Source organism: Stylophora pistillata, chromosome 7, assembly GCF_964205215.1.
Source record: "Stylophora pistillata chromosome 7, jaStyPist1.2, whole genome shotgun sequence".
Lineage (NCBI taxonomy): Eukaryota > Metazoa > Cnidaria > Anthozoa > Scleractinia > Pocilloporidae > Stylophora > Stylophora pistillata.
Window position 1 is genome coordinate 22,969,080 of NC_142525.1, and position 22,945 is coordinate 22,992,024.

Sequence of the window (22,945 nt, forward strand, 5' to 3'; positions counted from 1 at the left end):
TCAGTTGTATCCAGGAGAGCAGCCAGTGTAGAGACATGTCAATTTAAAGGCAGTGGAAACAGCGTAGAAGATCCCATTACCATTGCAGACTCTCCCGTGAAGCAATCGACCGGAAACAACTATTTAGGCTATGCTGGCCAAGCCAGGAATATAGTGAAGATGATAGCCATGACCAGATCTACAACATCTTCCACTTACTGTGGAAAAGCGCTAGCAGGTTCTTCTCTTCTTAAGAAAAAGAGGTGTAAGGTAGAATTTGAGTCATCTTCCACAGAAAGCGAAGACAGCAAATCCGAGAGCGACTCATCTGAAGAATTATTTTTCAATGAAAATCCGAAATTGCCAATTTTAACCACTTCTAGGGGGAAATTGGAATCAGAGAGAATTCTCGAGGTACTCTCAGAAGATTATCGACCTGAAAGGAAATGCCAACAACAACCAATGAGAGTACAGCAAATTGCTTTGTTTCTCATAGACACGCGTTTTATTAGCTTAGAGGACTTGCAAGTGGACGGAAATGGCACGTATATTTACAACGGCGATACTCTCAAACTTACCTTAGTGCACGTCAATCACGTGCTCGCAGACAATTTCTCAGCCGGCAAATAAACATTCCCGCGAATTCTCTTTTCATATGATTTTTGCCCGTTTCCACCATCAAAAGGGGAATCTGGCGCGCAGCTCAGTGGCATTGCTTGCGCAGGGACACTCACATGTTCTAGACTGGCTGGCTGCTCAATTCCATCAGAAGCCATAAAAGTGTGAAGTAAAAACCGAAATAGATTTCGTGATATTGAAGTCAACTGCAGATAAGCTCTCCATAACAGTTCATGAAGAATTTATTATCGCGCACAGATAGCTTACAGTTTAGATTAATTAAAGAAATAGGTTTCAGCTGTACTGTTATCGATCTTAAAATGAAAATCCAACTTTCCGAGGCGATGAACACTGAGGCCTGAGGTTTCCTGTTCAAAAGAATAGCATTGATAATTTTAGCATGTTCAAATCCACCATTAGTTATAACAGTGTGAGGTACAAAACCGAAATATATTTACTTGAGTTGGAACATTAAATCTTCTAAGTAAACTGCTGGATAATTCTCCGTATCTTCCTTTCAGTGATGGAATTTCATTCATTCTCCCGAAGTGTTCAATTTCCGTTTTGAATTTTAGGAAGTTGTATAAAAACTGGCCAGTTTAACCCTCGCTATCTTCTCTAAGATTAGAGTTATATTTCTAATGATTTGTATTGAAAATTTGTGAAATAAGAATCATTCATTCCTGTCTCGTATATGGTGAATCACTTAAGGGAAAAAAATAGAACCTTATGATTTTCTACTCGAATATATATGAATTTGATCAGTTCCTAGCAAACATTGTCAGTGATTTTGTTAAATACTTTTGATCACAGCTTTTATTTTTCCTTCAAATAATAACCAATTTGCGGTAAACACTTTTTAATACTTAAGGGGGGGAGGTGGCATCCAAAGCGGTCATTGGAGAACAAGGATTTAAAGATTTTACATTTTTTATGTCGCCTTTGGCTTTGGCCATGTAGCCTTGGAAAATGAAATTTCCACGAATTCTGAAAAATGAGGTAATATTGACATCGAAGACAACAAAATTCAATCGTGTGTAGATAAATTTTTTTTTTATCTTATGTGGGAGCAATAAAAATGTTAAAACAAACGAGAAGCAAGCTTGTCAAGCTTGCCGGTTATTTTTCAAAGACAAGGAAGAACCTATACCATATAGAACTCTTAACGCTTATATGATCACTCTGTGTTAGTGCTTTCTAATTGCAAGTTTCTTGCAGTTGCCTCTAACCTGAAAGATACTCCCTTAGTGCACGGATCCCACAACATAAACGTGGTCCAGGTCCATTTCCCCCACCTCCCTCCCCTCCCTAAAAGAAGTATCACATGTTGATTATTACTGAGGGTCAAGCTAGATCCTCTCGCTATTTAAGGCTCCGGATTAACGCCTTAAAAGTTAAAACCAGTAATGTGGCTATTTTATTTATTTTTATTTATTTATTTATAAGCTTCGCCAAAAACAGTTTGGAAGGAGAGATCTCACAGAGCTAACGTTCCATTAACGATTAGAATTAAATTAACTTTAGAACAAATTACCGATCCACTCCGTTCGTTTTTCAGTCTTATCTATTATATCAGTGACTATTTTTGTCTTCCATCCGTGCAAATCACATCTGCAAGAAAACGAAAAGTTCATGAAGACAACGTGTCAATTTTCACGCCCAGATACCTAACCGTTTTAAGACAGGATCTTCAGTCGTACCGTGATCAGCAAATCCAACCTTCCAAAGGGATAAACGTGTTGAAGCCTGACGTTTCATGTAAAACAGATTAAATTGTTTCATTTTTTTAAATGCTCAAATCTATCATTAGTTATAAAAGTGTTACATGCCAAAATGAAAAACAGCCACTTAGTTTTGCTAGTATTTTTGTCTTCGATGATGCGTCACCCCCGCTAGAAAATGAAAAATTTAAGACAATGAAACACAAGTGGCCTAGATCCCCAAAACACTTTGACAGCGGAAGTTTTGGAAAGTTGGGAAAAGTCCTGACTGCAAATCATTATTTACAGTTGTTTCATTTTAAAAACCTCAGCCACTTCGTCAGCATTTTGGTAAGTGCGATCGATAATCTTTCATAGTCACTCCGTTTTTATCTGCTATACTTATTTTAGGAACTTTGAAGGAGTAAAGCTCTCTTGGAAAAGCCCAGTAACTGCTTTGTGTGTACCCTAGTAGTTATGCCACGCTGTGGAAAATCGCCGACACGGTGAGATTATATCGTTCCATAGCGACTTTTTCAAACCTGAGTGGCTTTGTACCCTATAATTAACAATTGGCAGTCATTCTCATTAGCTAAGATCATTGAGTATGGTTCAATTCGAAATAATGATGATCAAAAAACTAAAATCAGACCTATGAAATGAGCGGAGGCTGCGAAAAGATAGTGCTTGTCTCTGGATCGTTTTGAAGTAATTTAAAGTTTTTAAGAATGATGGATTTAACTGAGTGGTTGTGAGGGTGAAACGTGAGAGTGAATGGAATGCGGTCGGAATCTTCCTTATGCGACGTTTGTAGTGCTGAATGTCGATCAATAAGTTGAGCGCGGTGGTAACCCGCTTGAACGACGGAAACAGGGTAACCACGTTTATCGAAGAAATGGCACATTGACTCTGATTTGTGGTGGAAATCAGAGTCATCACTACATAAACGACGAAGTCTTAGAAACTGAGAAAAAGGAATGGAATTCTTAACGTGAGATGGATGCGAAGACGAATATAACAAGTAATTTGCGAGTCTGCAGGTTTGTAATACACACTAGTGCATAAACCGTTACCTTCAATTGAAACTTTGACGTCTAAAAAGGATAAAGTGGAAAACTTTATCTTGGGAAAATCTTTACCACTTGGGAAATTTCTGACAATTCTTTATTGAACCTTTGCCATATTGAATTATTTTCATCACATGTGATCACTCGGTCTTAGTGCTTTGTAATTGCAAGTTTCTTGCAGTTGTTTCAGGAAAAGAGGAATCAAAAAGGTAAAACCCGCGGGAATTGCCGTTGTGAGTTTCAAGGAGAGTGTCTTCCGGGTGCGCGTATCCTACAACACAAATGTTGTCCAGGTTCATTCCCCCCTTCTCTCCCCTCCCTAGAAATCTCAATTGTTGATTATTATTGAGAGTCACGCCAGATCCTCTCCCTGATTTCATCTGCTTGTTACCATATTTCAGTCATTGGATTAACATCTTCTAGGGTGAGACCAGCAATGGGCTATTTTAGAGCAAATCACCGATCAACTCCGTCCGTTTTTCTTATCTATTATATAAGTGAGTATTTTTGTCTTCAATCATTAAAATCACACCTGCAAGAAAATGAAAAGTTCATGAAGACAATGGGCCAATTTTCACGCACAGATAGCTTACCGTTTTAAGACAGGAGCTTACACTGTATCATGATCAGAAAATCCAACCTTCCAAAGGAATGAACGTGTTGAAGCCTGGCGTTACATGTGGAACAGATTAAAATGTTTAATTTTTTGAATTCTCAAATCCATCTTTAGATATAAAGTGTTACGTACCAAACCGAATTACAGTCACTTAGTTTTGTTTTTGTCTTTGATGATGCAAATCACAGCCGCTAGAAAATGAAATATTGACCGTGTTTTCACGACGCCGGTTGTCGCGCTCAACATTCCTGAGGGTGTTATGTTTACATGCTGCGTTAAGCGACTTTTAAAAAATGATGGTAGTTTGGAAAATATGGAATGCTGGAATTCGGAACCGGAACCGGAATACTTGGAATATCCGGAATACCCAGAATACCCGGAATGACCTAAAAAAAAAAATTAAAAAAAATAAAAGTAAACTAATAAATAAATAAGAAAATTGATGATTAAAAATTGATGGTAAATTCACAACTTAATTAGATAATTTAATACGAAATTTTTCTCTGAGGGTCCCAAAAAAAAAAAAAAACACTCACCGGTGCTCTTCATGGAGATGCACGTATTAGAAGTAAAAAAAAGTCTGCGTCAGGCCAGTAGCCCATACAGCCTAAGCGGCGAAATATTTCTACCCTCCCTTCCCCCTGGATGGGATGCTAATCCATCACATGGTTTCTCCCCGTTTTAAATTCGCCTCCACCCATTTACACACCTGTAGGATGTCTAGGGCGCCTTGACCATTAGGCCGCCACGCTTTTCCAGCCGGACTCATATCGCAGAAGATTAAACAAATGTAATATTTCCAATTAGTTTAATTGTTCAAACATAAAAGCTCCGAACCATTACAAATTGATACTCTACCTTAAATAATTATTAACCACACATTGGGAGCTATCAAAGCAGCTACCATTAAGACCAGCCGTCTACAGTTAAAATTGAGAGATCGTCAGTTACTCGACACCTTTTCGCGTCTATTATAAATACCTTGAATATATACCTTTGAATGTAAACCTTGTTTAGAAGAATCCATCAGTACAAGATATATATTTAAAGGTACATATTCAAGTTATTTATAATAGGCGCGAATAGGCATTTATAGATTGTGCTAGCATAATTGTTGGCATAATTTGAGCAAACTGGCATAGTTTTTGCCAAATAGCAATACTAGCATAATTTGCGCATTTTGATAATTATCAGATCATTTTTGATGCCATTATTTGATAATTTTTTTGTCTCTAGACCCAAGCACTTGGTGACCTTAATCGATATTTAAATTTTTAGTTAAACTAGTAGCATTTGTAGTTCACTGTGAAGCACTGAGCCCGGGTCTGAGGTGCACCGAAAACGGAAGTCGCAGTTTAGCCATGTCGATCCCAGTACCTCTCATTAGGTAAGGCTACAATATGGCGTCGGCCATGCCTGATCATGTAGACGAACGGCTTCTAGTTAAAAAATATATATTTTGGACTTATTTGCATTTTTTCAAAGAGCATAATTTAAAAAAACGGTAGCATAATTTGGAAAAAAGAGCATGATGTTAGCATAATTTGGCCAAAAAAAAAAGCAATGCTACTAGCATAATATGCCACTTTTACAAGCATAATCTATAAATACCTAGACGCGAAGAAAGGTGTCGAGTAACTAACGATCTCTCAATTTTAACTGTAGACGGCTGGTCTTAATGGTAGCTGCTTTAACAGCTCCCAATGTGTGGTTAATAATTATTTAAGGTAGAGTATTAATTTGTAATTGTTCGGAGATTTTTTAACTAATTGGAAATATTGCATTTGTTTAATTTTCTGCAATGGTTCCGGCTGGAAAATCGTGCAGGCCTAATGGTCATGGCGCCCTGGCTAGACATCCTATAGGTGTGTAAATGGGTGAAGGCAAATTCCGGGTATTCCGGTTCTGGTTCCGAATTCCGGCATTTCATATTTTCCAAAAAATGATAGGTGTTTTCACTAGGAAGATTATATTTCACTTTGGTACTTGAGAGCACGCGCGCGAATAATAATATGGCGGGAGACGGAGAAGATGGTCGCATGTACGTCCTTCTTTTCATTACTGTGTTTATACGGTTGGTTGTCAATCAGGAGCAGCAAGAAAAGAACAGAGGCGTGCTACTTTCAGATACGGAGGAAACTTCGTAAAAAGAAAATTGCTTGGGTTCTTGGAAAGCCGCAGTTCTGGTTTGAGCATATGGTTTCAACCCATAAAAAGAAAAATGATTCACTCTATGATTATCCATGTTGTTTTGAATGTCGCAGAAGCTTCATATCACGGGAGAATAAAAATACCACGCGTGTTGTATTTCCGATTTGACAGCCCTGTCAAATGAATAACCGCAAACGACTCCTGATTGGCCGAAATTAATTAGGAACTCGCTTAAGCTACCTGGTTTAGTGGCTTAGGGCCTGATTACATGAGCCGAGCTGGCCCAGTTAGCCGGGCTGATTTCTTTTGTTTTCACGCTTTGGCGAACACCAAAACAAAAGAAATCAGCCCGGCTAACAGGGCCAGCCCGGCTCATGTAATCAGGCCCAAAATTTTAATGAGAATTCCATCGAAATTTGCCGACTCGCTTAACTGAAGCGAGTTGGAAAAACAACTGTATTCACGGGACTTCCGCTCGTCACTCGCTAAGCGACCTGAAAAACCGCTCGTGGAAACACGGCCATTCATAAAGACAATGAGCCAACCGATCTGAAGCGAGAAACATTAGAGTCTCACTTTCCCTGTTAAAAAAGTAACATTTAATTTTTATAGTTTTGGCTATGCGCGAGCCGTCAGTACTTCGTGTTATTATATGGCTGTGTCTCACAAGGACTGAGAACTACCGAATTCACGAATTTGATTGGCTGAAATCAATCTTGAAAGCGGTCTAGATTTTCCCATCTAGACCGGCATCTAGACCGGTCTAGAAAAAAAGGTACAAAGAAAATAGAAAATTGGCATATAAGACACAGCCATATAATAAACATCTTACGTATGATGCACGATCCTGGCAGTAGAAAGCGCTATTCATGCAATAGCGAAAGTCAGACCTGAAAAAAATCAGGCCTGTACGGGATTCGAACCACTGACCTCTGCGATACTAGTGCAGCGCTCTACCAATTGAGTTAACAAGCCAACTGGGACCAGGCCGTTAAGTTGATTCGTAATAAACCCGTGATGATAAATCAGATACAATAGCGCTCTCTACTGCGAGGATCGTGCATCATACGTATTTGATACCGCAGTTCAAAAATATATGAACTTCATATATATTGTATCTAACAAACATCTTATTAACCGAGCTAGGTCGGTCTGTATGGGAGAATCTTGACCTCGGTTGCTGGTACAGTCCTCACAGTGTTCGGTCTGTACTGGCGACCTCGGTCAAGAACTCCCGCTCGGTTAAGGGCGCAATCCATTCAACCACAATTTCCGGGCTAAGGGGACTGGTCCAACCGAGAAAAGTGGTCCACCTCGAAAGGTCGGCCAGTTTTTTCGAAACTTTTCCAGTTGAACCGAACCAATCCATTCAGTTTTAGACCGAAATTTCCGGAAATTTTGGTTGAATGGATTTCGCCAAATTAAAGAACTAAATCCTGTTCCACCACATGAATGCGAGGTTCTTACGTCATCAGCCACGTGATCGTCAGCCCATTGCAAATTTGAAGTCGCCATTTTATTTTAGAGAGCATTTCAGCGAAGGCTAATTCATAAAGTCACACTCCCACATTTCCTGGCTCATTACATGAGACATGTCTTGGCAAAGTTACGTGGATAGCAGCCTCGTGGGTTCAGGAAAAGTTCAGAAGGCAGCCATATTTGGCTTAGACGGTTCGCAATGGGCTACCAGTCCTGGATTCTCGGTAAGATATCGGATGGGGGGGAGGGGAAAAGCCGTAGAAAAGCCCTAAAAATAGCCATAGATTTAAAACCTCGAGCTCAATTGATTGCTCACTAGATCTCTTACAAATGTGAAAATATACTTCGTAGGTATCTCAGCAAGAAGCGCAAGAGATAATAAAGAGCTTGAAGGATGGAAGTGTTTCGGGCAAGAACATAGCTGGAACGAAATACATGATGCTGCGGAACGACAAGGACAAGAAAGCGGCCTACTTGAAAATGAAAGAAAAAGGAGGCTTTTGCGCGTGTTTGACCAACAAGGCTCTCATTCTTGGTGGCTACAATGAGAGTGCTGGAGGTGCTGGAAATTGCAACCAATGTGTGGAAACCGTAGCAGAACATCTCATTGCTTCAGGATTTTAATGTTTGATTGGAACCTTAAAAACAGAATCTAAGGCAAAGAACACTGATAGTATTATTTGGCGATAGTTTGTGTATTCCAATGCCCTTGGTCGTGGGATTTACACATTAGTTTAAGCAGATGTTCAGAACACTTTTCTCTAGAAGCACTGTAAGTTTTCACGTTCCGTTTAAGACGCTTTCATTAGTTTATCCGATTGATTGTGCCAACTGTTGGCTGAAGCTTTGAAAGAAGTAAACGATTGATCCATATGATTTTGAGTCACAATTTTGTTTTGTTTTCAGGGTAATATTACCGGGTAACCTAGTTTGCTTACGAATTTTTAAATTTCCTTCAATTTCAATTGAATTGTTATAACGATTCGCCTTTCTTCGATCTAATTATTCCCAGAAAGGGTTCAAACTTGAGTAGTGCGATTGCTAAGAGCAATAATTTTCTTCATAGGTAAGGATTCACACAGATTGTGGGAACCCCTTTCAATTTATGGAATTCTTTAATATATTAATTTAGGCGGGAAAGTCTTGAAATTTGGATACGAGTTACAAGAAGTCTATGAAAATAAATGGGATACACTTTTTAACAACATATGAGAAAAAAAATGCCTTAAATTCATTACAACTTTCATTTTAATGGATTTCTCATCATTCAAGAAAGTATTGGAATTCATGGTCTTGAAATAGATTTTGCAAAGGCATCCTCATCAAATCACCAGTGTTCCCACCTTCCTCTTCTCATAAACATTAATGAGGGTTGCTTTGTTTGCCACACCTGAGTGACCTCACAGTGTAGTGAGCCTGAGGACAGAAACCCTTAGTCACAATGCTTTCTCAATATGTTCACTAAATATGACAATTCTACAGGAAAACTCCTTCAAATGTCAAAATCTGAGGGGCCTTTGACCACACCCTAGAGACATGTTTATGTCAGCCTGGATAAAGTCACGACAACCTAAGATTGATGAATAGTAAATTAATTTTAATGGAAGCATTAAATTCATCCAAAACTAGAATTTTGAAATCAGGTATGGTGGATATTCAGTACAACTCCCAGGCAAACTCTATTGCATGAAATAACCAGAAGCAATTCCACCTCCAGCTTTAATCTTTCTTAATTTCAATGACACTTAGCATATACCAACTTTTCTCAAAATCTGGACAGGGCTGAATATTAAGATCTGTATTTTGCACAAGAAAACATTTCAGACCCATGCAAGGACTCAAAGTTCAGAATCCTTAAATCTCACAGGAACTGTGATTCCATAAACTTCAATGAAAAGACAATCATAAAGAGAACCAGGAATAGAATGAGATGGCTGTAATTGGTTGAAGGTTCTTGTATTTCAATTATTTACTGACGTAAATATGCACTTATAATCATCACATGACAAGTATAGATAGGATAATCGAGCTCACAAGTTATTAGTTCATATGAACTTTAAAGAACTACTCTACAAATAATCTGGTACTACTAAGAGTTTCATTAAGATTTACAGGGCATTTCCTTCCCTTTTATTATATACAAAACCAGTACAACTTCAGTAGAACAAAGTCAAATTACATGTATGAAAACAGGAGAACAATGCAGTGTTTCTGAAATCTTTGAGCAACTTTAAAATGAATGATTACATTAAGTCTGTCAATCAAATGTTCAAATATTCAAAGCTATTCTACAAATATGCATACACAAACCAACTGACATGTGTTAATACAAGTTGAAATATCTTATAAAAATTTATAATCTTACTTCTAAGATAGTCAAAGAATAATTTTTTGGGTGTGTTAAATTTTGACTTCTGGATGGAAAAAAAAAAAAAAAAAAAAAAAAAAAACTGTAACCAAACTGTAATCAACCAAGCTGAATTCATTTAGGAGAAAACAGAAAATTGCTCAGTGATAGCCATATTCTTTGGAAAAAACAAAAATTCAAAAGTTTGTTGTCCTATGACAAGTTTATAAGTATCTCATTCTCCCAAAATTAGGCATTTTATTTAACCAAGCTTGCTTTATCCTCTTTTTCTGCATAGAATAAAATGTAATTGCATATTGAAAATGTTTGATTTCTCAGTCATTCTCTAACAGGAGAAAAGCATACCAAAGCCAGTTATAACTTGTTCTATTCCTGGCGTCAGTGCAGCTCTTCACAACTCAGTTACTTTTACAGGCTGCTACTGATTCATTTATGGTTTCCCCTTCCCATGCAGTTATTCCAATCTTTTAGAGGGTAGTGAAACAAAACTATCAACTGAAGCACTTTTGCATCTAGGATTACACTTAAACAGGTGTACTGTACAGCAATACAGTACCGACAATCTCCCTTTTTCTTTTCAACACCTTAGTTACATTAACAACAACAAACAATAACATAAGGCTACAGCTCTCAAAGAGTAAACTAGTTTCAGTTGTTTGGAAATTAAAAATTACCTTCCAAGGTCTTATTTACATACAGACATACTGAGAGCAAGTCCTAACTTAAAAATTAATAATAAAAATTTATATTACATTGTATGCTCATGGGTAGACTTCTGAATCTAACAACTACACGCAATTACATGTACCTACCAACTGCAATTGCTTAGAGAAGAAAAGTAAAATTATATTGATTAGTCCCGCCATGCAGTTTTCTTGCTTGAAACTCCTAAATCACAAGCACCTAAAAAGAAGGATCTTACATGTGAAAACCCAGTATGTCAATATCTTCATGGTTACTCACAAAAGAGTAAGAAATGAACCCTTTAACTCATAAGAGTGATTAGCATCCAATTTCTCCCTACAGTGCCACCCCTGAATCACACTTTATGGTCATGAGAACAAAGGAAATGATCACCAACTAAACAAGCCTTGATTGTTAAACAAATTCTCCTTGTCAGCACCTTAGAAAATGTATAGAGTAAAGTGTGGAGAATATGCATTCTGATGTTAGGGTTTCTACCTCTATAAACTATTTGTGACTAGACTGTCATTGTAATAGACGCTCTGGATTGAGATGTTGTTGAGATAAGTGGAGTTCTTTCATTAGCCTCAGCCTCATGCTCAGCCTCATGAGATGTCTCCCCCATTGATTCCACGTCATTTCTCCCTGATCTGCTTCTTGTTAACCCCATGTCATTTGCTACTGGTCTTTTGCAGACAGGACAAGTTCGCTTCCCTTCTGTGAGCCAGGGATCCACACACTTACAGTGATAAGCTTCCAAGAAATAAAATAGTCATCAGAATTGTATATGCAGTACTAAGAGCTGTGTGCTTTCAAAAGATAAGAAGATAAGGTAAAAAATATCTTAAGCTAAAGAATCTTTATAACAACTTTAACAGTTTCACTTATTTTATTCTTCACTTCATTGTTTAACCCAAACAGGTTTGCTGTTTTTTATTTTTTTAAATTAGAGATAACAAAAGTTCACAAAATGCAGTCAAAATCTAAGCAATGGCCTTCCCTTCCACTTTTGTGTCCCCCAAACATCATTTGTACATTGTCAGCCTTTAATGACCAGATAAAATTTCTCCTCATGATATCAGAACAATAAGAAGCAGCCACGTGATGAGAATAAAGAAAATAATCAATTCAGGGACTACTAGTTGAACTAATACCAAATTCTCCATTTCAAAATCTTAATAATTGTTGTGTGGCACATGGTAGGGAGAATTACTAATTCGAACCTGGAAGTTACAAGGTTAAGGAATGAAGGTTTAAAGACGGTGCGTACCATGCTCACAAGGAAGTATCCGCAACCTATCACCATCCTTGTATTCATCCAAACAAATGGCACAAACATCATAATAATCTTCTCCTAAATCATTGCATAAACAAATAGCATGTAAATAAATATTGGGCCCAGTGAAGGGAGCCCATTGCAAAAGTGGGTCAACAAAAAACACAAAGAAACAGAGCCCTGACAAAGAACTGGCCACTTCATTCATTTAATATTCTGTTGGCTTGACACACTTCATTGGTAAATTAAGTGGCTGGTGGATAAGCATGACAGGACGGAAAATGCGTGCACTGTAAGTACCTCTTGTTGTCCCATACAAAGCCTTAGAAAACTTTTTCCAAGGCTTTGTATGGGACAACGGGAGGTACTTACGGTGCATGCATTTTCTGTTCTGTCATGAGAGGATTGGAGCTCAAATTCAGCAGTTTTTCACATTTCCAATAACAGTAAACCATTCTATTAGACAGCCTCAATAACTAAGATGGTAAATCCACTGCAGATAACACCCCTCTCTTTCAAATAACTCAATCAGCTCTAAAAACCTCTCAGTAGTAGAATCCAATTAAAAAAAGAGATGAGGCCAACACAATGCTTGAAATTTGTACTTGCCTTTCCTAAACTTTTTGGTTGGTATCTTTTTCAAAGTTGATGGGGATAACCTGTTGCGCCTTTGTTCTAGGTAATGTCTGTAGTAGCGACTGATCTGTTGAAATATCACAGATTGTATGTAATATTACATCATACTATATCACCGACACTATAAGCCCTTCAGTTCAGGTACTAAAGTCTTATTGTTGATGATTAGCAGGGCTCGACACTAAAGGTAACCCACTTGCCACAGACTAGTAGTAATTTGGTTTTGGCTAGTAGTTTTTGATTTCCACAAGCCAGTTTTGCTACAGTAAACAAACTGAAACTGTTGTTAAGTCTAAGATGTTACAAGCCACTTGGCTAGTAAGTTGAAAAGCTAGTGTTGAGCCCTGGATAAGGTATTTCAGTACCAGTCCTGATCAAGACAGAATTTTTCCTATCAGTATGGTATCTAGCAAAAAAATGATAAGAATAGAAAAAATTAATATGTTAACTTGGGGATTATCATTCAATCCAAAACCAAATTTTCATGACAACTTCATAAGAAATATATGGCCGACAGCATTGAGAATTTTCATAGAGATAATTATTGGGAGTGAAAGTACATTGTATTTAGGTAATGGAAAGTTGATAATTGGCAGTAACAGCTCTTATTATCCAACACTCTGTGGAGTACAAATAATGCCCAAGATGAGTACAAATATCAGATGGTATTATTTTGTACTCTAGAGGACTAGTTAGACAGGTTTTCTTGCATTGTGCAAGTGACAAATTGGGTTGAAGTTACAAATACAAAAATGGCGGACAATTTAGATCATTTTTCTGATGACAAAGAGTCAGAATGGCTGGCAAATATAGATCCAAGTTTATTAGATAAATTGAATGAAGAAAGCCAACTAGACAACAACGAAATTTCATCATTTACTTAAAGTGCACCTGACCACTAGATTTTTTTTTCACTTAAAAAAATCTTCCTGCTTTGGTGAGTATTTCTTCGAAAAAATTGTTGGATTTGGTTAAATCCTCATTTTTTTTATGCCCTGTTGAAGTCGAGATCCGAATGGACCACGACCGCGTAAATGGGGATCTGGGCAGAGTAGACTTGTGACGTCACTTCGAGAAGACACTCAAGCAATTCTCAGCCAGTCGTTGACCTGCGAAAGCCTTTCTAGCAATAGATTCATTCTACGGCATATTTGCAACCAATATCGATCTAACCTTCCAAACATAACCAGTGAACTGTGCAAATGGCACAAAATACAGATTGTTGGACTCTCAAAGTGACGTCACATTAGTCGCTAGACTCTTGATCCTTGAAACGCAGTTGTGAGTCAAAATAGAAGTGATTTTAATGTGATTTTCCGTACTTCAACGGGGCACAAAAATTTAAGGATTTGACCAAATCCAAAAATTTTTTCGAAGAGATACTCACCAAAGCATGAAGATTTTTTTAAACGAAAAAAAAATTTAGGGGTTAGGTGCACTTTAAGAAAATAGAAATTACAGCAACTTGACAACATGCCAATTCCGTTCTGCTTCACACACTCCCTGGACATAAATATCTGTGAAATTCACGTGCACTGAAATAACAATGTGGCGTGTTGGATAATAAATAACTTATTAGACATTCTGGTGTGTAGTATCGCTGAGTATTTTTGCTCATTATTTCTATTTTGACTCACCTCATGAGCTTGGCAAAATACAGCACAACTTGTAAAAATACTTAGCAATACTACTCAACAAAATGTCTAATAAGATATATGTATTCTTGGCAGGTTCTAAAACATATTTGTTCTACATGCATTATGTTGTTTATAAACAGCCATGGTTGAAGAACAACTTTGAGTATGGGATGTTAAAACAAAGTTGCCTATTACATGTCAAGATTACTTTGTTCTGGATGCCTAAGTGTGTAATTTACTCTCAAGTAAGGTGATTTTTTTTTTAATGATGATTGCTTGGGGAAACTATTGTTAGCTCAGATACAACCAATAAAATCGTTAGATGCACAAAATTTTTTCGGAATATCTCCTGTAAACTAGTCCAAACTGAAGAAAAAATGTATTGTTCTTTTGTCTTGATTTTAGTAAAATATCTTTGAATTTGGAAGATGTAATTGAGGCAAAGAAGGCAAATTAGTACACTGTATATGAATAAAAAAGGATGAATACAAAAAGAAATATTTAAAATTGTCATCACTACAGAATAAGGTTTGTCTAGCACACTCACCATAAACATTGCCATCAAAATAAAACAGATTCCTACGATGATTGCAAAGGGAATCATATAGAATTCATAACCCCACATGGGATAATCTTGAGGGGTAAGATATACTCTACTATTCCTGTAGAGAGGGATCAAAGCAAAAGTCAGCTCCTCATGATCTGAATTTAATGCTTCACTTTTCTAATGTACATAAAGTGGGCATACTCTTGGATTGAGTGTTTTGGTCTACTTGATAGCTTCAAAATTGCTGCACAGACCATTTACATTTTGTTTTAATAATACATTCCCAAAGCTGTTAAAACCACCTTAACAGTTGCCTACACGTATTAGGATAATATACATTTCAGTTTAAACAGCATGAAAAATGTACAGTAATATTTTAGATGCCAATGTTAAATAACCAGAACAATTATTTTCTTCCCAGAAAAATGCTTGAGAAAACAAAAGGGAAAAGAATCAAAGAAAGAAAAATACCCAGAAAAAGACACCCCAGAGGAAAGTAAGGTAGGACAGAAGGAAAAAAGGAGGGGAGGGAGGGAGGGAGGAGAGGACAAAAGCAGAGGGAAGGAAGGAAGGGATATGCATGGACCCACAAAACTGTTTTACTAAAGAGAGGAGGCTTTACTCTTAGAGGTAATTTTAAAAAGTTATTTTCCTTTTGTACCGTACTTCTCCCAACTGTCTACATGTGTTTGTGTGCATTTGTTCAAAACTTGTCACATGTGAAAAGTACTTACGGCATATTTCTGTAGTCATTATCTTCCAATATCTCACCAGTGGTCTAAAGAGTAGACAGGAAATCAAAATGATGCATTACCTTCAAATAGATGAAAAATATATCTGCTGATTTAGATTTGATCAGAGATGAGGTATTACTTGCATACATTGCATATGATGAGCTGATTCAAAGTAATACTGAGAGCAATACTCCCTGAGAAATTTATATCAAAACTGAGCTGCTTCAATTTCCATTGTTAAGCCAATCACACTTAACTCACTTTTTCTACAAAACATTTCACCCCTACATCCAAAGGTCTGATTGTTAATTGTTCCAAACTTCCACATGTTCATTGCTATGCCAAATACACACAGATTTATCTGAGTTTCAAACCTATTAGGAACACATCCCAGGAAGATGCAATTCATGCGATGGAATGTTGTATCGAGAAGATCAGGTGCTGGCTGATCCATGATAGACTCCTTCTTAATGATGATAAGACTGAGTTTATTATTATTGGAACTTGCCAGCAACTTAACAAATTGCAGGCTATGAATATTAAAGTAGGTGGTTCAGAGATAAAATCTAGCTACCAAGTTAAGAACCTTGGAAGTTGGCTTGATCCACACCTGAATATGCATCACAATATTACCTTTATATGTAAGGTGGGTTTTTTCTACTTGCATAAATATTAGATGCATTAAGAAGTTTTTTATTGAGAGACAGCTTACTCACTCTGGTACACGCATTCATCCCGAGTAGGTTAGATTACTGTAATGCTCTATTGTAAGGCGTTCCCAAAGAGCAAATAGCTAAGTTACAACATGTGCAAAATGCTGCCACCAGACTATGGATATTGGGAAGTATTCTCACCTTATTCCAGCACTCTATGTGTTACACTGGTTACCAGTGCCAGCACATATAGATTTTAAGATTCTATTACTAGCTTTTAAAGCCATTCACGGCCCTGCACCCACATATATTAGCAATCTTTTAGTTATAAAACGCAAGTCCTTGTACAATCTTAGATCTAACTCAGGTATTTTATTAGAGCCACCAAGAGGTAAGATGCTGGCAACCCTGAGTGAAAATGCATTTCAGGTGGCTGCACTGCATTTATGGAACAAGCTACCATGATTGCAATTACGCAATATTTGATCTGTAGAAATTTTTAAGAATTCAATTAAGACTTTTCTTTTTAGGGAATTCTTTCAATAGTGGTTTAGTTATGAATTTTACATAGCCAATTTAACTGTAATATGTAATTATTTTTTAGTTAGTTGAGATTTTAATATTTATTGAAATTAATTGTAAAGCGCTGTTGATCTGTCACTGTAAATAGCACTCTATAGGAAATAAATTATCATTATTATTATTATTATTATTATTATTATTATTATTATTATTATTATTATCATCATCATTATCCCCTAGAGCTGCTAGACATTTCCTTGTAAATTAGCTACAGGAATTTGGCATTGGATCAAGATGACAACTTTTACCAGATAAGTTTGAGTATTCTCTTTACCTGTTTGCTGGATTATGTATGGATATCAAAAGGGAGAAGTTACATGTAAATCACTTCAGGATTAAAGGGTTAAGACCATTGTGTTTCCTGATAAACCTTAATTATTTAACTGTAAGCTTTGTCAAGTATTAGCAGATTCTTTTCTTTTTTCAATGTTTGAACATTTGACTATTAAATCTACATGTAGATGCTGTATCAAGTCACCCAGTCTGCAAGGAACATTCATGACTGGTTCCCTTGAGTGTAGCTTACCTTCCCTACATACACAGCTGGTAGATTAACTTCTCCTCCGTCTGAAATAAACATTGTATAATTGAAGTATAAGCTGAGAAAATACAACAAATGTGTGCACAGAGAGAAATAAATCACTGTTTGTTGAAAATGAAGACACAGATAAAAGCATGATTTCCCAAAAGATTTTGTTCTTCACTAACTCAAAAAAGTAGTTTTATGCTATCTGCGTATGTCCTCATAGGAGTACAATTAAAACAGCACTTGAACAGCAAATTCACCTAACTAACTACTTACCTGTAGTTCCTTCATCCATAGAATGGACATCATCATCTTCCAGGCTTCGAATGATAGCAGCATCAAAACCACCTCTAGAAGCCTCTACACCCTGGAATCAACCCACAAAAATTTGTTAAACTGCTGCCTCCCTTAAATGGAGTGCTCGCACCTAAGGTGCTTAGAGGCTTCAACTGTGTCCAGCTCCAAAGGCTGCCAAATTCTTGACACCCAGCCACAAACCTCCATTCCACACACCTGTCAACACTGTTCTATTCACTGAATCACTGGGTAGAACATAATAAAGAGGCTAAAGTAGGGTAGGGGAACACTTTACAGAAATACTACAAACAGTACTTCTGAAAATCAAATGCTGCATGTGCATCAGACATTTTGAAGACCAAGATCCAACAGTGATGCAGTCACACTTTTCCTTGTGAGCTTTCACTTCAGTTTAAGACCACTACCTAAAAATAACTGTTGAGATCCTACTGGTTTACTTTTAAAGTAAATTATTAAATTTAATAAATTATTAAATTTCTAATTTAATCAAAAATTCCAACCAATTGAGGTCAAAGTAAAATGCTAAAATAAAAGAAAAGAAAGAGGACAGTGACATTGGAGACAAAATAGGAGGTCAAAACTCTTTGGGACAGTTATCAAAAACATGTCCTCTGTCCAAATACAAGTAAAAACACCACTTTTTGCCAATATAAATGTACATATTTCTGTACCCCTTTCCTCTAAAAATATTGCTAAAACAGTCACCGCACCTTGGCAAAGTTTACAAAGCACAAAAAATTTAACATTGTTTATGGGAGAGGGACAGTGAAAGGGAGGATTCAATTTTAATAATACCACATTAAGTGTCCAAGTCTTCTAACCTGCACTGTTTACTGGACGAAAACAAGCCCAAACACTAATTTTAAGCAAGGCAATCACTTGACAGTTGTTGCTGCCTTCCAGTCAATAAAATAAAGGATACTTCAAGAGCTTATTTGGCAAGAACCAAATCCTCACACACAAATAATGTAGGGTGTATATTTCAGTAACAGTACATGATAATGAATAAAATGTATTGGACTTTGCATACCTTGGTGAAAAAGTCACAACTTCCCTGATCAATTAGGAGAAATACCTTTCCATCATAAGAAATATTAGTGTAGCTGTTTTTGTGTGACACTTTGCTGCAAGCATCTCTAGGATTAGCCATAAATACCACACCCTGAAAATGATACCAACAACTCAATTTAGACTATCATGTTCATAGCCTTATTGTATAGGATAATGTCCCCTCATTAATGCCCACTCATTACATGCACCGTGCATCTTTCCTGAAAGCTAATTGTTCCTCAATTTTAAGACCCTTTCTCAAAAAGTTTCAAACAATATTCAACCTTTTACACCCTTACATCAGTATGCATATTCTCCTCATACTGTCCTACTGTCTTACTGTCCTACTGTCCTACTCATACTGTCCCCTATACATTCCTACGGTGCAAAAAACGAGAATACATCTAAGAATCAAAGGCTTCTTTCCTTGGTGATCATTTCTGTTAATTCTGTGAACTTAATGTCTGGTTCAGTGGTGACACTGGAAGGAAAAATTGGATGTTTCTCACTTCTAGAGTTTAAAGGGTTAATTTTAATGCTAATTTAACTAAGTCAAGTACAATTTGCTATGAAATCATATGTGTGAGTACAGCCTATACTCATTGGCTGGAATAAAGATACACTTTAGGGCAAAAAAATGGTAGGCTTCATTAATAAATGTGACCTCTCACGGGAAAACGTTCCGAACGGTTAGCCGTTTTTAAACGGATAGCCGTTCACCAGCCGTTCATCAGCCATTCGACTGGATTGGCATGCAGTGTGAACGCCTCAAGCTATCCGTTCTTGAATATTCATCATCCGTTCGAACCGTTCGAGCAATCCATTTAAGAAACTTCATCATCTGTTCGAACGCCTCTAGCTATCCGTTCTTGAATATTCATAATCCGTCCGAACGCCTCCAGCTATCTGTTCTTGAATATTCATCATCAGTTTGAACGGTTCGAGCTATCCGTTCGAGAAAATTCATCAGCAATTCACTTGGCACTTTGGCATAGATGGTAGAAACATTTTAGGTGTGATCGCAATCCATATCTTCTCTCGTTGGATTCTCCATTTTGTGATTGTGTGAAATGGCGGTAATTGACACAAGTTATTAGCAGTTACCAAGGCAATGCATTTTTGATGGACTGACAGGGAAGCTGGAATTATGGAAATTTAAACCTGAATTGAAGTTAAGAAGTATCGAATTGTATGCTTTTCGCGTGCAAGTTCCTTGGTTATACCTTATCTTAATCGGTCGAATTCAATAAGAAAAATATTAATTATAATCCATTTGAATGCGCCGAAAGCGAAGTCGAGTTAATCAAACGATCATGTTTCAACTCGTTTCAAGTGATCTTTTCACAGATTGTGTCAAATACCTCACGTAACCTAACACCGCGTCACCCAACGCATGATGCTTTCATGAAATAATCCTTCGCTTTGGCTCAGCATTCGTTTTGACGAAACCATCTGTTCAAATAATTTCTACAGGCGAACACTTGTTCGACCGCTTAGCCATTTGTCCATTCGATCTCATCTGTGAGGCTCATCTCAGTGTTTGAAAAATTAGCCGTTCATCCGTTCTATTACTTTCATTAGCCATTCATCCATCCAACCTAATCTGTTCGAAAATTTTAATTAGCCGTTCATCCGTTTGACCTCATCCATTGGAAAATTTTTAATTAGCCGTTCATCCGTTTGACCTCATCCGTTCGAAAATTTTAATTAGCCATTCATTCGTTCACAGTATCCGTTTGAAATGGCTTTCCTAGCCATTCGTCACCCGTTCGCTTGACGTTCCGTGCACTGTTTGAACGGCTACCGTTAGGAACATTTTCGCGTGAGAGGTCACAAATCAATGAGAGCCCTTCAGATTGAAAGGATCAACAATGATTTTAAAATGGACATAATTCAGTGGAGTATACATAATATCTATACAGGACTTTTGCCCACAGATATTTGACAGATTTTTGCATTCAGATATTTTCAGTTCTGATAACTTATAATTATTAGAAAAACAATTGCCTCAGACTGGGGTTAGAACATCCCCCTGAGGTTTTCCTTAGCCACTGCCCGTCCCTTGAACCACACAGTTTTTACCTCTAAGAACTGAAAATATCTGAATGCAAAAATCTGTCAAATATCTCTAGGCAAAAGTCCAGGCTCTTGTTTCATTACAGGGTAAGGGCTCACCTTAAACCGTGAAGCAATCACGGTACCAAATGTAGCCCATCCATAATCATAACATTCTTCACGACCGGTACCATTAAAATTCTACAGGAAATTTGTAGAAATGGTATAAAAATCACATAATTCAACTTTGAAATTCACATATTGATTGGTTTAAGATACAATTGTGGATAGTTGGATAGTTGCACAGATCTCAATTTTTGAACAAATTCAACAGCATACAAGTTTCTTCCTCTGAAGATAATAACCTTGTGTTGACAAATAAACAAAAAAAAAAAAACACAGCATGGCTTAAGTCAACATTTACAACCAGAAGGGCAAATCAAGTTTACTGTAATTTATCCTCACCACACAAACGTTATCTTTGTAGTCACAAAACCCAAACTGGCTCACATGTAGGAACAAAAGTCCTTCAATTATCCACCACGGGCCACTGGTCATAATTAACACTTCACTAAAAAAGAAACAACAAAAATAATGTCACACTAACTGTAGTAAAAAATGTGTAATCATAAAAGTAGAGAACACTAACTTGAGCCAGGTTTCTTAGAAAAAGCAGATGTGCTTAAACCAATCCATGTTCTAATTTTGAGATCACCCTCATTAGAATGTGACTTTTCCTCTATCTCCCAGAGGTTTCCTTAAATAGCTGATAAGATTTCAATATCACATGTCATTGAACTTCATCTAGTGGTAAATTTCATTAGTAAAAATATCCTTACCTGTCAGAGATCCACAGTACTTTTGGCCACTTAACAGTGCTGGTTGTTTTTTTCACTCTTAGATTTTTATGAAGTGATTCCCTTCCTAAAGAGCCAGAGAACTTGGTCTTTGTTGTTGAGCTTTGGCTATAAAGCAGCAGCTTGGTTTAATACTAAAAATAATTGTCATTTTACCATGGTAACAAGCATTTCATCATCGTCACATTTGTTCCCCCCTAATTATACTCTCTTCTGCAAATTGTCTTCATTACAACCCTCTAATACTGTAAATGATACTTTTGTCTAGGCAATCAGTTTTTCCACCTCCCAATATATTTTTTGGAAATAACAAGGAGCAAAGGAACCATACTAGAACAGATGTTCCTTCAATGCATTATCTTTTCGTTTTGCAATTTATCAACCTTTAATACATAAAAAAAATTGTCGTTTCGCCTCCATGAACAGACTTTTTTTTTAGGGCAACAACGCCAGTTGATCGTGTAATAGTAACCATTTAGTTTTAGTGGCCTTTGAACAGAGAGATGTCAGTGCGTCGCCTGTCACGTAGTGGTGGTGCAGTTAGGGTATAGCAGTTTCGTATTACGCCATGTCGTTTTAAAAGAATTACATGGAAAACACGAGCAGATCACGAGCATTTTAAGCGGGTGAAATTGCTCCTTAACTGGCCAAAAGCTTAAATACCCAAATGAAAACGATACTTCCAAATTAATAAAACGTTGTCACGAAGTCTAATTTTCGACTTGTGTATTGAAGTTGTCTTCTGATGCTTGTGACAAGACAGATATATACTGTTTAAGTTAACAAATCTTGTGCAATAAAACAAACTAATTCCTGAAAATAAGTAACTGAGAACTGCAAAAAAAATAATGTTTTGTCTTTCCTACAACCCTAACTCATAAATAGATGGAAAACGATGTTAAGTGGACGGCGAAGGCTACGTTTTAGTAAGTGGCAATAACCTACGTGAATGCATAAGGTTGCGTTTCGATCCCACTTATCTCGAATCTTCTTCGTGTTATTTAAGTATTCGTAACTTTCTTGTTCACTCTTTTGCCGATTTTAGTGGTCAGATGAAGGAATTACTTAATCCAGAAGCCTTTGAAACGCACTGCATGCTTCTTGAACATAAAAAATAAAATCAATGCCCATAACGTAATTTCAGTTTCAGCTGGTTTCAGGTGGGCTTGTCTCTCTCTAGATCGACGATTATAAGACTCTTAACCGATAATTCTAGAAATATTACTGAAAAAATAGCCTGTCAACCAACCTTGGCGAATTCCTATTTTGACACCACTACATGTCGTTCAAGTGGGACTTTCCCAGCCGCTAGTTTGTTTCCTCCTTCCTTTCTATTGCTACCACGAACCTTTTATTATGATTGCAGCGTTTCAGGTGTGTTTGCCATTTTTGGTGATTGATTGCGTAAGGAT

At 37.0% G+C, this 22,945-nt stretch overlaps 2 protein-coding genes across 7 annotated transcripts; one reads left to right on the plus strand and one right to left on the minus strand.

The window, feature by feature from the left end:
* The first annotated feature begins 2,630 nt into the window (after positions 1-2,630).
* On the plus strand, positions 2,631-8,486 carry LOC111331635 (profilin-2). Of its 2 annotated transcripts, XM_088728079.1 has the most exons (3): positions 2,631-2,648; positions 7,659-7,834; positions 7,962-8,486. In XM_088728079.1, exons 2-3 carry the CDS (start codon positions 7,724-7,726, stop codon positions 8,232-8,234), a joined length of 384 nt encoding a protein of 127 aa, XP_088584205.1. In that variant the 5' UTR covers positions 2,631-2,648; positions 7,659-7,723; the 3' UTR covers positions 8,235-8,486. The 2 variants fall into 2 exon arrangements, with proteins under 2 accessions (XP_088584205.1, XP_022792524.1); XM_022936789.2 differs by lacking the exon at positions 2,631-2,648 and having other exon boundaries at positions 7,580-7,834.
* A 1,064-nt stretch (positions 8,487-9,550) lies between these two features.
* LOC111331634 (E3 ubiquitin-protein ligase RNF13) lies at positions 9,551-22,940 on the minus strand. 5 transcript variants are annotated; one of them, XM_088728074.1, is made up of 13 exons: positions 22,479-22,598; positions 21,516-21,600; positions 21,142-21,247; positions 20,797-20,877; positions 18,602-18,733; positions 17,530-17,620; positions 17,254-17,294; positions 15,493-15,536; positions 14,759-14,873; positions 12,548-12,641; positions 11,933-12,016; positions 11,161-11,415; positions 9,551-10,881 (listed from the first exon to the last, which is right to left on the minus strand). In XM_088728074.1, exons 1-12 carry the CDS (start codon positions 22,486-22,488, stop codon positions 11,180-11,182), a joined length of 1,119 nt encoding a protein of 372 aa, XP_088584200.1. In that variant the 5' UTR covers positions 22,489-22,598; the 3' UTR covers positions 9,551-10,881; positions 11,161-11,179. The 5 variants fall into 5 exon arrangements, with proteins under 5 accessions (XP_088584200.1, XP_088584201.1, XP_088584202.1 ...); XM_088728075.1 differs by lacking the exon at positions 22,479-22,598 and adding an exon at positions 22,783-22,940 and having other exon boundaries at positions 9,551-11,415; positions 21,516-21,641; XM_088728076.1 differs by lacking the exon at positions 22,479-22,598 and adding an exon at positions 22,783-22,937 and having other exon boundaries at positions 9,551-11,415.
* Between the last annotated feature and the right edge of the window lie 5 nt (positions 22,941-22,945).